The 10,944-nt window shown below is 39.0% G+C and overlaps 1 protein-coding gene across 3 annotated transcripts; it reads right to left on the reverse strand.

The window, feature by feature from the left end:
• Positions 1-313: 313 nt before the first annotated feature.
• Positions 314-10,507, reverse strand: LOC147148866 (ubiquitin-conjugating enzyme E2 Q2-like). 3 transcript variants are annotated; one of them, XM_086029283.1, is made up of 14 exons: positions 10,419-10,507; positions 9,324-9,561; positions 7,401-7,505; positions 7,189-7,311; positions 7,052-7,108; positions 6,823-6,975; positions 4,416-4,500; positions 3,299-3,359; positions 3,108-3,198; positions 2,952-3,010; positions 2,807-2,855; positions 2,624-2,719; positions 2,059-2,125; positions 314-1,959 (listed from the first exon to the last, which is right to left on the reverse strand). In XM_086029283.1, the coding sequence occupies exons 2-14, from the start codon at positions 9,480-9,482 to the stop codon at positions 1,928-1,930; spliced, it is 1,137 nt and encodes a 378-aa protein (XP_085885409.1). In that variant the 5' UTR covers positions 9,483-9,561; positions 10,419-10,507; the 3' UTR covers positions 314-1,927. The 3 variants fall into 3 exon arrangements, with proteins under 3 accessions (XP_085885409.1, XP_085885410.1, XP_085885408.1); XM_086029284.1 differs by lacking the exon at positions 10,419-10,507 and having other exon boundaries at positions 6,823-6,972; positions 9,324-9,631; XM_086029282.1 differs by lacking the exon at positions 10,419-10,507 and having other exon boundaries at positions 9,324-9,629.
• Positions 10,508-10,944: the final 437 nt, after the last annotated feature.

Here is a 10,944-nt window from a genome sequence, read left to right on the forward strand (position 1 = left end):
GATGAATTGCTTAATTTCCTTACAAATAAAATGTAATTGATGACCCAGGATCAATTGTTCAATTTAACTTGCCTTGTGTACTGGAAACAGTCACTGGAAAAAAAAAAAAAAAAAAAAAAAAAAAAGGGTCCTTCTCACAAATTTGGAAGCAAACAATTGTCCAATTGGTCTTCAGGGGGATATAAGGATGTTTGGTTATTTTAGTCAATAGTGTAGATAACTGAAATAAAATAACATGTTAATCTGGAATTGTACATCTCCTATAAATATCAAATTATTGATTTTTAAAAATGCTTAAATCAAGACAGCAATATTCGTAAAATTCTTTATTCATAAACTTGATGCAAGTTTACAAATTACTGTACATGGTCAAAATGTCTTCAAATGAAAAAAAAAAAAAAAAGAACCAAAGCAAGCAAATCGTGTCAGACGCCATCATCTGTCGGTTTAAAGAGATTCAACTTTACGACTCAGTCCAGTTAGAGTAGTGTGCAAGTCCATTCACCACTGCATGACTTTCAATCTTAAATGATCTCTCTTTACACCCGGTGGAGCAGAATTTTGGCATCTGCAGGTAGGCAACCACACCAGCGGATCACGATCCTCTGAGGTGAGCTCACCTGGACACTTGTGTGGATTTTACACAATGAAAGACAAAGAAACAATGCCTCCAGACCAGAGCTGCATTCCAGTGCTTCAGGGGAAGACCCCCAGTTGGCATTTACAAATCACAGCAGTGAAATTACAACGGGACTGATGGTGACTAACCATCCTTGGTGTTACTTTCGACCTATTAAATTGTGTTTCTGAAATGTGAGGAGATTAGTCAGTGTCCCCTTTAAAACGTGTGCAGATTACTTAAAGCTTGATTTGTAGCTGTGATGACGGCCAAGTTTAGCCAAATTTTGCACTCTTACACTATCAGCAATCCTTTCATTTTCCACGCCAAAAGCAACACAGAAGCACATCTGCATATCGTAGCGATAAAGGACAGCCAGCATACTTTTTCCCCCCACTACGGGTAAACCCGACTTGTCATGTAACAGGGTTGGGGTTTCGGAACTCAACTGGGAAGGTGCAAACCACTAAAATCAAGGTATGTCAGGACTATCAAATTGCACTATTACTAACCCAACAACCTTTGTTTACTCTGTGAGGCCGATTACAGTGTGACTCTAGTGAAGCGGCTTGAAAAAAAATATGCCACAACTGAGTGTCACATTGCAACCGTAAACCACATCAACCCCGCTGTTGTAACTGTTAGAACTATGGCAGGGATGATGTGTGGACAGGAATAAGGCAAAAGAGCTCCTTAACGTTCTTATTTCTGCTGAAACATGACATGATTTTTCTTAAAAAGCATCATGTTCAACAATGAGCAGATTCTTAAGTCATTTTTTTCCCTCTGAGGAAAGGCCATCTCTATTTGTTACTTCTGGACCCAAAACTCTTTTAAAAAGGTAAGAGTGGCAGGGCATTTCTTTTTAAACATAACCATCCAAACTATGACAACTGGCTCATTTATTGTCTGGGATGCTCATATAAAATAAACATTTGCTAGATAGTTTGAAAACAATAACTGTGTACCTGTTAATGAACAAACAAAAGCAATAAAAACACGTGAGGTGACATGCCACTCCAAGGGCTTGAGAATGACTTTTAAAACTCTCATTTAAAGTCCACTTTGTCAAAAGCAGCGAAAGAAACATTTCCCCCCCACATTCAAACTGGAGAAAAGACAATCGAAGATATATGAACAGGGCAGGCGACGCCCTCACATCATACGAAGGAATACTTGTCAGATGAACCAACCAGATGGGTCTGCAAGAAACGTGATGCACTCCCAGCAAGTCAGATGGGGGAAAAATACTCCAAAGAAAATGAGACACTTTGACCCATGTTCCCAGTGCATAGTGGTTGGAGCTGCTTATCCATCCTCTTTTGGGGGTGTGTACCAGCCTGATGGAGAACAAATGACAAACAAACAAACCACTTCAATAGTGTATCCGAACATCCGTGCGAGGACTGATCCCAAAGAAGTGATCAACATTTACGTACCATTCTTTTCATGAATCTGCACAAGGGATTTGTATGACTGTTGTGCTCTGGCAAGATTGTACTGGTTCTATGAGACAAAAACATACAATTTGACACGTAAAGATTGCAATTTTAAAAATCCACCTGTTTTTGTCCATCTCATGGTCGCCATTTAGTCACTTTCTGACAACTGAAAATGACATCACAGTCGCTCAGGGCTCAGCTAACAACCAATCATGGCTCAACTTCAGAAAACGGGTGAGCCGTGATTGGTTGTTACCTGAACTGCCTGTAGACGGCACTTGACGTCGACACTAGTCGGGCTAAATAAAAAACTCATTCTCCTAAGAAAAGAAAAAAAAATTATTGAACATAGAAGACGAAAAGTTGAAGTCATTAACTACAATATCGATATCGCGATAGTCAACATGGCATATCACGTTTTACCAATATCGTGCAGCCCAAGTATACCTTGCTGAAATTGTTCACATCATCATAATCATAAGGCTGTTGATGGGAACCTGCAAGCATGACTAAATACTCTTTAACATTAATAGCAGTAACTGATTATTCAAGATTGTGTCACCTTATTGGCCCCAAACTGAACTCTGGCCTTTCCTTTCACTAGAGTTGCATTTATCTGCATAATAACAGATTCTATGGAATAGGCACTGCTCCAGCCCTGCAACACAAAGGGGAGAGGGAGTGAGAGAGAAAGAGAGAGAAAGAGAAAGAGAGAGAGTGTTGTGAGAGAAACTCATTTACACACCTGCTTTGTGAGAAGCTCCATACACAAGGCTCCTCCCCCGAGAACATAACTGGAATTATAACAATAATAAAAAGCAATGTTGGGAAGAGTTTCTCAAAATCAACTTGTATGCGAACTGGACAGGAGTAGATCAGCACACACTCACCCTCCGGAGAGCACAGGGGCGACAACCCGCACAAAAGGTGGGTCAAAGGGAAAATTATCCTGTCATACCAAGAAAGGGGGGGGGGGGGGAAATCAGTTTTGACACAAATCTTTCGTCCCAGAAAAAGAATTTCACGCATCTAATGACACAACTTACTTTATAAGAGAAATTGAGCAAAATGTAGTCCACTCCTTCCTTTTCTTTTAAGACCTGTAAATCACTATGCAGCGGGCTATCTGGATCTACCCTGTTAAAAAAACACATAACAAAAAAAAACAGAACAAAAAAAGTTCTAATCATCCAGAACACAAAACACTAATGACAGGAAGTGAGTCTTCTCCACTTACGTCCTTAACTTGACGTGCCAGTCGTAAAGGCTGTCGTTGACTAGTTCCACTGAATAAATACCTGTAGAATGACACACATGCAGTTATGGGAAGTGCATACACGGCACGATTAGTAAAGGCAGGCAAACCGGTGATGAAGTACTCATTGAATGTTGTGTAAACACACATACATGCCAACACCTCAAAATGTTCAAACAGGGAAGTGCTACTGCCAGAATGAAATAAATGGGAAAAACTATTTATAACCCTGTTGATGTCACAAACGCTGGTAAAAATCTTACGGGAATAAAACAATAGTGGATTGTGTTGATTAGTGCTACAGACTGTAAATACTGTATACAAGTCAAATGTATATGTGTATGGGACAGCTCACAGCTGGTGAAATAAATACTAGGATAGTGGACCGTGTAGGTGAAATGGAGTAGATTCCCATTGTTTCTTGTAAGGGAAGCATGTAAAAATAAATTATGGTCATTAATTATAAAGATTTTCCTGATGTACTTGTATTCTTTGCAAGAAAAAATAAAGGGTAAACAGCAACTTATTTATATTCTTTCAGCTATGATTTGGTTCGGACATTTTTTTTTTTCCTCGAAAAGAGATGCTTGATTGGTTACAATTATGAGGTGAATGGTAGCGGGGTTTAATGGAAAAAAATTCTCCCTGGACGCAAAAAGTTTGAGAATCTCTTGCCCCAACGTCATCAGGGACGCACAACCCTAATGAGGATCCACTGCAAAATGATGGATGGATGTGGGTTTACCAACTGAAAACTATTCATGTTTAGAAGATTCAGGTAAGTCTTCTAGACTTTCTTAATCAGTGCCTCAAAGTCAGAGTTGCTTTCTCACTTAGACGTCCCCTTAACTCATTCACTGCCAGACATTTTCAGACCCTCTTTTACCCTAACGTTTGAAAAAAATTGAAAAAAAAAATGATAAATAGGTTCCTGGGATTGAATGGCTGAAGTGTGAAATAAATATGTCTATGTCAGTGAATGAGTTAATGTGATTGAACAAGAGATGAACATTCCATCTTTTATTAATATTGCTGCGGGCTGTTTTCGGTGAAGATTTGTGGTTGAGCGAAAGCCAGAGAAAGATGAGTTGAAAGTCACCTGTCTTGTAACTCTGTGATCTGTAGATCTCCCTGAGTTCTTTCATGAGGCGGTCCGAAGCCTGTACAGAGCCAGAGACTGCGCCCTGAAAAATACACAAGTGGGTTATATCAATGATGCTAACACCTTAACATGAAACAGACTATTGAAAATAATGAAGTCACGGGCCTTATACATCCATATATATACATTAAGCATTCTGTTTCATTTTAACTCCCGTCATAAAAAAACTTTGGCCAGCAGTTGCTTAAGCACTTGGTCTTTGAAACTGGAGTGTCGTGGTTTGATTCCCACTCCACCCAAAAAATGGCAACTAATAATAATAATCACATTCGTAATAATAATAATAATGCATCAGTGTTGGATTGATGCCACTCTGCTTCTGTGCAAGTGTTCTTGCTCTCACCCACCGAGCCCGAAACGAAGCGTGCGCGCCCCTTTCACTTTTGACATCTTTCCTTTGATACCTGCGTGTGTGTGACCTGGTTCTGTGTGGTGTGCAAAACAAATAGCGGAAATACGGCCAACAAAAAACACAAATTAAAACACTCTCCAACTGTAAATAAAAGGTTCGACGATCAAAACGGATTTCACCAGACATATTCTGAACTCTATGTAAAAGTAGATTAAAGTAAAAGTAGTTTTGTTGTAATAACTAATGAGGAAATTTGGTAAAAATATTAATCAACCCTTAGACAAAAAAAAAAACCCATGAAGACGAGATTACAGTATACTTAGATTGTAGTAATATAAACCATTATACTGTAATGTCATTGGCTGACCAACAAAATTTTTTTTTAGAAAATTCTTCAACTTAATGAGATTCTCCGACCTTTCAAATCTGCATAGGTAGACAACGAATGAAAATATGTATTAGCCACCATATTCATAACGAGAATCTCCATTTGCAGCCAGTACTGTCCTTCAATACACATACTTCCATTTAGGACCACTTTATCCCCTAATACGCTGCCTGCAAATTTTATTTTTATTCATTTGCTTTTTTCAGGTTGCCATACTCTTAAAAACAATACAAAGGGCGGGGACAAAATCACCCAGACAATAGTTGCTGTTCTGCCCATCTTTATGTTGTTGGCTGACATACAGCTGAGGCACAACACAAACAGCAAGTAGCCTACGGAATGTAAAACAATGACAGCAAGGTTGCTATTTAGGCGGTGTGTTCTTGTGGCTTCATCGGTTCATGTTGTGATCCCTACGGAACGCAATGACTGTGAGTATTGCATAGACTTTGTATGTTAGTGACACAGTATGCGTGATGTTCAATTACGTTTGCCGATGTTTGTGTGTAGAATACAAATGCAGTAATGATGCAATCTGCCCACGTTTCTGGTGTAGTTTCACTTCAATTCATTGTCAAATTGTGGTTGGCTGTGCAATTAATCGAAATTCAATTACAATTACGATTATTACACTGCACGATCACAAAATTGGCATAAAGAGAAAAAACGATTATTAATGTTGTCAATGTACATTGTTTTAATAATTTTTGTAAGCTGCTTTTGTTTTCTCTGCTTCTGAATGTCGTTCACTGTTTGGTTGGAGGTAATGGCTTGAAGGAGTGTAGCGCTACAACAATAAATGCAAATCCACTGTCTTTTTTATTTCATTTTTTACCAATATTAAATGACTTTTAAGCCTTAGAAATGTGTTTAGCCACCAAGTATGACGCGCTCAAGGCACATTTGTTAACAAAACAGTTTTGAAAGCTTCATTGACCCAGAGAGGCGCTCGCCGTATATTGTGCAGAGGGCTTCGTTCATTCGTGTGTGGTGATCACCTGTCGCTGTAAATCCATATTTCAAGTAACTCTTCTATGAAATGCACCTTTATTTTTCTTCTTGGGCATAGGCTCTCTTGTGTTTAATCCTCACTGGGCTTTTTTCCCCAATTGCAAAGAAGCTTTCCAAATACGTCTGTTCATTTTACTCATTTTGCTTGCTTGTGAAATTAATATTAGCGTTGACTGAGACAACTTGACATGCATCAAGAGTCAGTCATAGGATGTAAAGGAGAGAATCCGGTCACTTTTCAAAATGAAATATCTTTCAGTCGCAGATAATAAATAAACCGTAAGTTTCTTTCTTTCATCTGTGCGGCCCGCCGCCGCCCGATCCAAAGTGGCCCGGGACCACTGATTTACAGGGTTAAGGCAAGTAAGATTCATCACTTTTTAATTCCGTTTGAAATAAAAATTAAGACCAACTTCACAATCTCCCAAGTTGTCCAACGTTATCTAATGATGTGGATCTGCTCTTAAGACTTTTTAAGGATCCACAGAGCCCCCAATTTAAGAGTGAGGTCAAAGTCACAAAGCATTTTCCCCCTTTCTACTTGCTAAGTCAACACGCTTCACGGACAACACAGACAGAAAATAAACACCTACGTTCAAGTGGTCTTGTCTCTGATTTTTACGGATCTTCTCCAAAATAGCCAGGTGTTCTTTTTCAATCCCGTCATCTTCAGACTTTTTGCCATCCACCGGCTCTTCTTCTTTCATGTCATAATGATCCAAGTCTTGGTCCAGGTCAATGTCCTGCTGCCACAATGGATCAGTGGTGTTTAGATACAAGGGTTAATAAAACTAGAAATGTTGACAATTTCCCTTAATGCACCTCTCCCATTTCTTCCTCCTCTTCCTCCTCCGACGTCACCTCATCTGAAGGTCCGTGCTGTAGTGTTGTGAAACACTGTATGTTACAAGAGCGGGGATGGTTTCCGCACTGTAAAATAACCAAGATTTAGCGCTTACCTTTCGCTCTTGAAGAATGGGGCCAGCAGGCAGCGGCTGGTCGAGCATTTCTACATCGGGATGCTGAGGCAGGTTGTAAAGTCGACAGAGGTCACAAATGAGGCGCTTCAACTGCTGAAGAAGCTGCGCAGAAAAGGAAATCAAGTTGACAATTTCCCCTTTCAAGAACAGTCCCTGCCATTTTGAGCAGGTAGAGTAGTGAGCAGACTTACCAACGTGCTTCCTTTTCTCACATCCTCCAAGCGCTCCAACACTTCCGCTAGACTTGGATCATCGGAGTCGACAAACCATATTGGGGACGTTGAGGGATACGACTCCTGCAACAAAGGAAGCTAGTGTTAAAACAGCTGAGAAGATAAGAGATCAAGACAATTCTTTCTCTACGATGACAAGGTTATTGTGTAAAAAACATATTCTTCAATAAGTCGAATGCTTGCCGCGCCGGCATGTGCTCCTACAGATAAGGAACACAGCGCCTCGTCGGCTTGCTCTATGATGTGGTTTGTACATGTCTCTAACTCAAGCATAATAAAAGAATGGAATGGTTCATCGCAAAATCAGCTGCATGTTTGCGAGGCGGCGTACCGTGTTCATATTTTAGAACACATAATAGAAAAAGTCTTATTGGAAAGATTGATTAACTGACCCAAGTTACTTAAAACGTTGATCGTACAAGAGTTTGACTAGGGAGCAATTTATCATCATAAAGATTGATAATAATGGGTTGTTGGGTTTCTGCTGCTTCAACATTAAAACATTTTGAAACTTGGGATAGAATTTTATATTGAACCAGGGGACACTTGAAGAAATCGTGTGAACAGATGAAAACATAAGAGTATGTATTCATCTTTCCTTGAATGAGTCCAATAACAATGGTATCCCTTTATGACCAAACATCTTCTGATGGCTACTTGCGGAGGTGTGACGATTAACTAATCGATTATCAAATTAATCAACAACAATTGTGATAATGATTAATCGTTAAAGATCTTGTCGAACTTAAAATTGTCAAAACAAGTGATTTCATAAAATTTGTGTTTTTGGTCATTTATAGTCTATTGTCAAGATCACCTTGAATATTTTTATTTTATATTGTCCGCCCTCACTGTACAAACTCACCAATTTTGCTGTTTGCAGTTAATTTATGGGGCGAAAAAACATTTCTAACAGCCTAACATCTACATAATAAAAATAACTTAAGTTAAATGGAAAAGCTAAACTTTTTGGGTGAAGCAGTGAAGTCTCAAAGGGACTTTATGGCGATATTGACTAGTGTGGTGTTCAATCCATCTATCCATTTCCCCGTTGCATGTCATCATGTGTCACGGCTTGTTTCCTGTCTCTGACAAATTCCTCCCCGGTGGTGACGAATAAAGTAACCTGAACTGAAACTATTGTCTGGTACCTAACATTAGAAAGATACAACAGATGTCATCCTCTCATCGAATCCCTTCACCGACATTGCTCGGCGATATAAACACGTGATATGAAGCCCAAACAACCTGATTCTTAATATACTGTATTACGAATGTTTAAATGATACAGATAGAGGGAGCCAACATCCCGCTTTCCTTTAAAACAGTACATTGGCCTGGAGAATTAGTATATTAGCTGAAAGACCGTAAATACAGTTACATGTAAACATTCCATTAAAAAAACATGATTGTACGTTTAGGGACATTCAGGACAGTGCTGACTGTTCAAACATCTTTGCTACGACAGGTAAACAGCTGCGATGTCGCGCAAATGCATCAATTACCGCCGTGGATTAAAGGACGTTGTTGTGATCAAGTTAACTGCGAGGCGTTACGGTCAAAAGTAGTGGCAAGAGTAAAGCGAATTTTTTGGCTAACAAGGAAAGCTAGCCTTCACGTTACTTTCAGTCGGGAGCGAGCTAGCCAAAAGCTACTGCAGCGTCGTTTCACTGTACGCTTCCTGAAAGTTAATTTCACGCCAATAGAGCCTTGTTGTGTTTGAATTGAACACGGTCGCCGAGGTCACAACAACGGAAAACACTCCACTTGGTTCGTTTGGGCTCGCGAAACCCGGGGCGAACTAAAGTGTGTGTGTGTTGAGTGACTAGTCTTGTGTTGTGCTAGCTTCATACGCAGGCAGAGCTGGCCCCGAGGACCCACCGTGATGTTGCAGTGAATGATCAGCAGCTTCTCTCCTGTTACGTTAAACTGGCAACTGAGTTCGTCGGGTTTCCAGTCTATGATTCGGAATCTTTCGTGGTTTGGGTCAAAGATTGACTCGAGAAACTTCAATTCGGCCTTCAGCCCCGACACCGACATCTTGTACTCATCTCAAAGCAAGCAGGCCGCTGGCGGAGGGGAAGTCTGGGCGGAATGCAGTCGAGTCGGCTCTGCGGATCTCGCATGTTAGCGTGAGAACAACAACAAAAGGGCTGCGGGTTAACGTCGAGTCCCAAGATAAAAGATGACAACGTTCTCAACAATATACATGCACGATGCATCAAGGAGTTAAAAGAAAATATTTCCAATCCATCATATACTCCCTAAAAAATGCCTCATCACTATTTTTTTATATATATATATATATATATATATATATATATATATATATATATATATATATATATATATATATATATATATATATATATATATATATATATATAAAATTTTTAATTTCATGTATCTGGAAGTTGATTTTCAGTTTCATTCTTATCACTGGGAAAAGTAGTCACACTGTACTTAAGTACAATGTACAGATTATTGTTATCAAAAGACGGATAATTACCCAGTCTTTTAAAAGCAGAAGTACTGCTTCAACATTTTAATAAAAGTACACACATTATTCATACTGTCAAGAAAAATCGATTTATTTAACTTAAGTATTTTTTCTTTTAACACGATCAATCTAACTCGGTCAAGGAGAACTGTTGTGCACTGTTAAATGGCAGCTTTTTGTTGTAACATAAGCAATATAAATCACTAAAAAAGCACTACTACAACCTGTACAACTTAATTGAAAATAAATGGCAGGGGAAGTTAAGACAAGTGAGATAACATTGCACAAGTCACACACTTGTGATGTGTTCACAATTAAGCTATCACATGCAAACTCATGTTTTGTGGGCGTCGGCACACACATGCCACCATTTAAGTGCCTGATTAACCGCAAATAAAAGAGTTTATCGCTGGTTTGTTGATCAGTTCACAAACCACACATGTGCTCTAAAAACAAAAATACAAATAATGACCAACCTAAAGTGTTGAAAATGTCTTGCCCTCTCTGACGGTGCAAAGTTATTAGTTGAACAAACACGCCGTCTTCTAAAGTGCACATGCAGTTCATAAGGACTCAAATAAATGCTACTCAAATATTGAAACACTTTGAGTGGAACTGATGACACGGAGGGGAATTTTAGTTTTAATATATGAATGAAAAAAATAAAATGCACTTTTTTCGTCCCTACAAAAGGGCAAGCCGGTGCTCGATCACCACATGGGGTCTCAAGTTGTCGTTGTCATCAATATGACAATACAATGGATTCAAGTGAACTTATGTATTTTATTTTATTTATTTTTATTAAGGTAACGCATTACAAATGCTAATATGAACCGCAATCTTACCTTCATAGTTAATCTGACACAGTGTGGCGTACATCTGTATTCAAAGTTCTTATACATGTATTCAGAATTATATTGTTGCCATATTTATTTGGTTTTAATTCCCAGTGCAGGACTTCCTTAGTTTCATTTTATTTTACTGCTTATTGAAGGGAGGGGA

Source organism: Filicampus tigris, chromosome 4 (genome assembly GCF_054856515.1).
Source record: "Filicampus tigris isolate MCC_2025a chromosome 4, RoL_Ftig_1.0, whole genome shotgun sequence".
Classification (NCBI taxonomy): Eukaryota; Metazoa; Chordata; class Actinopteri; order Syngnathiformes; family Syngnathidae; genus Filicampus; species Filicampus tigris.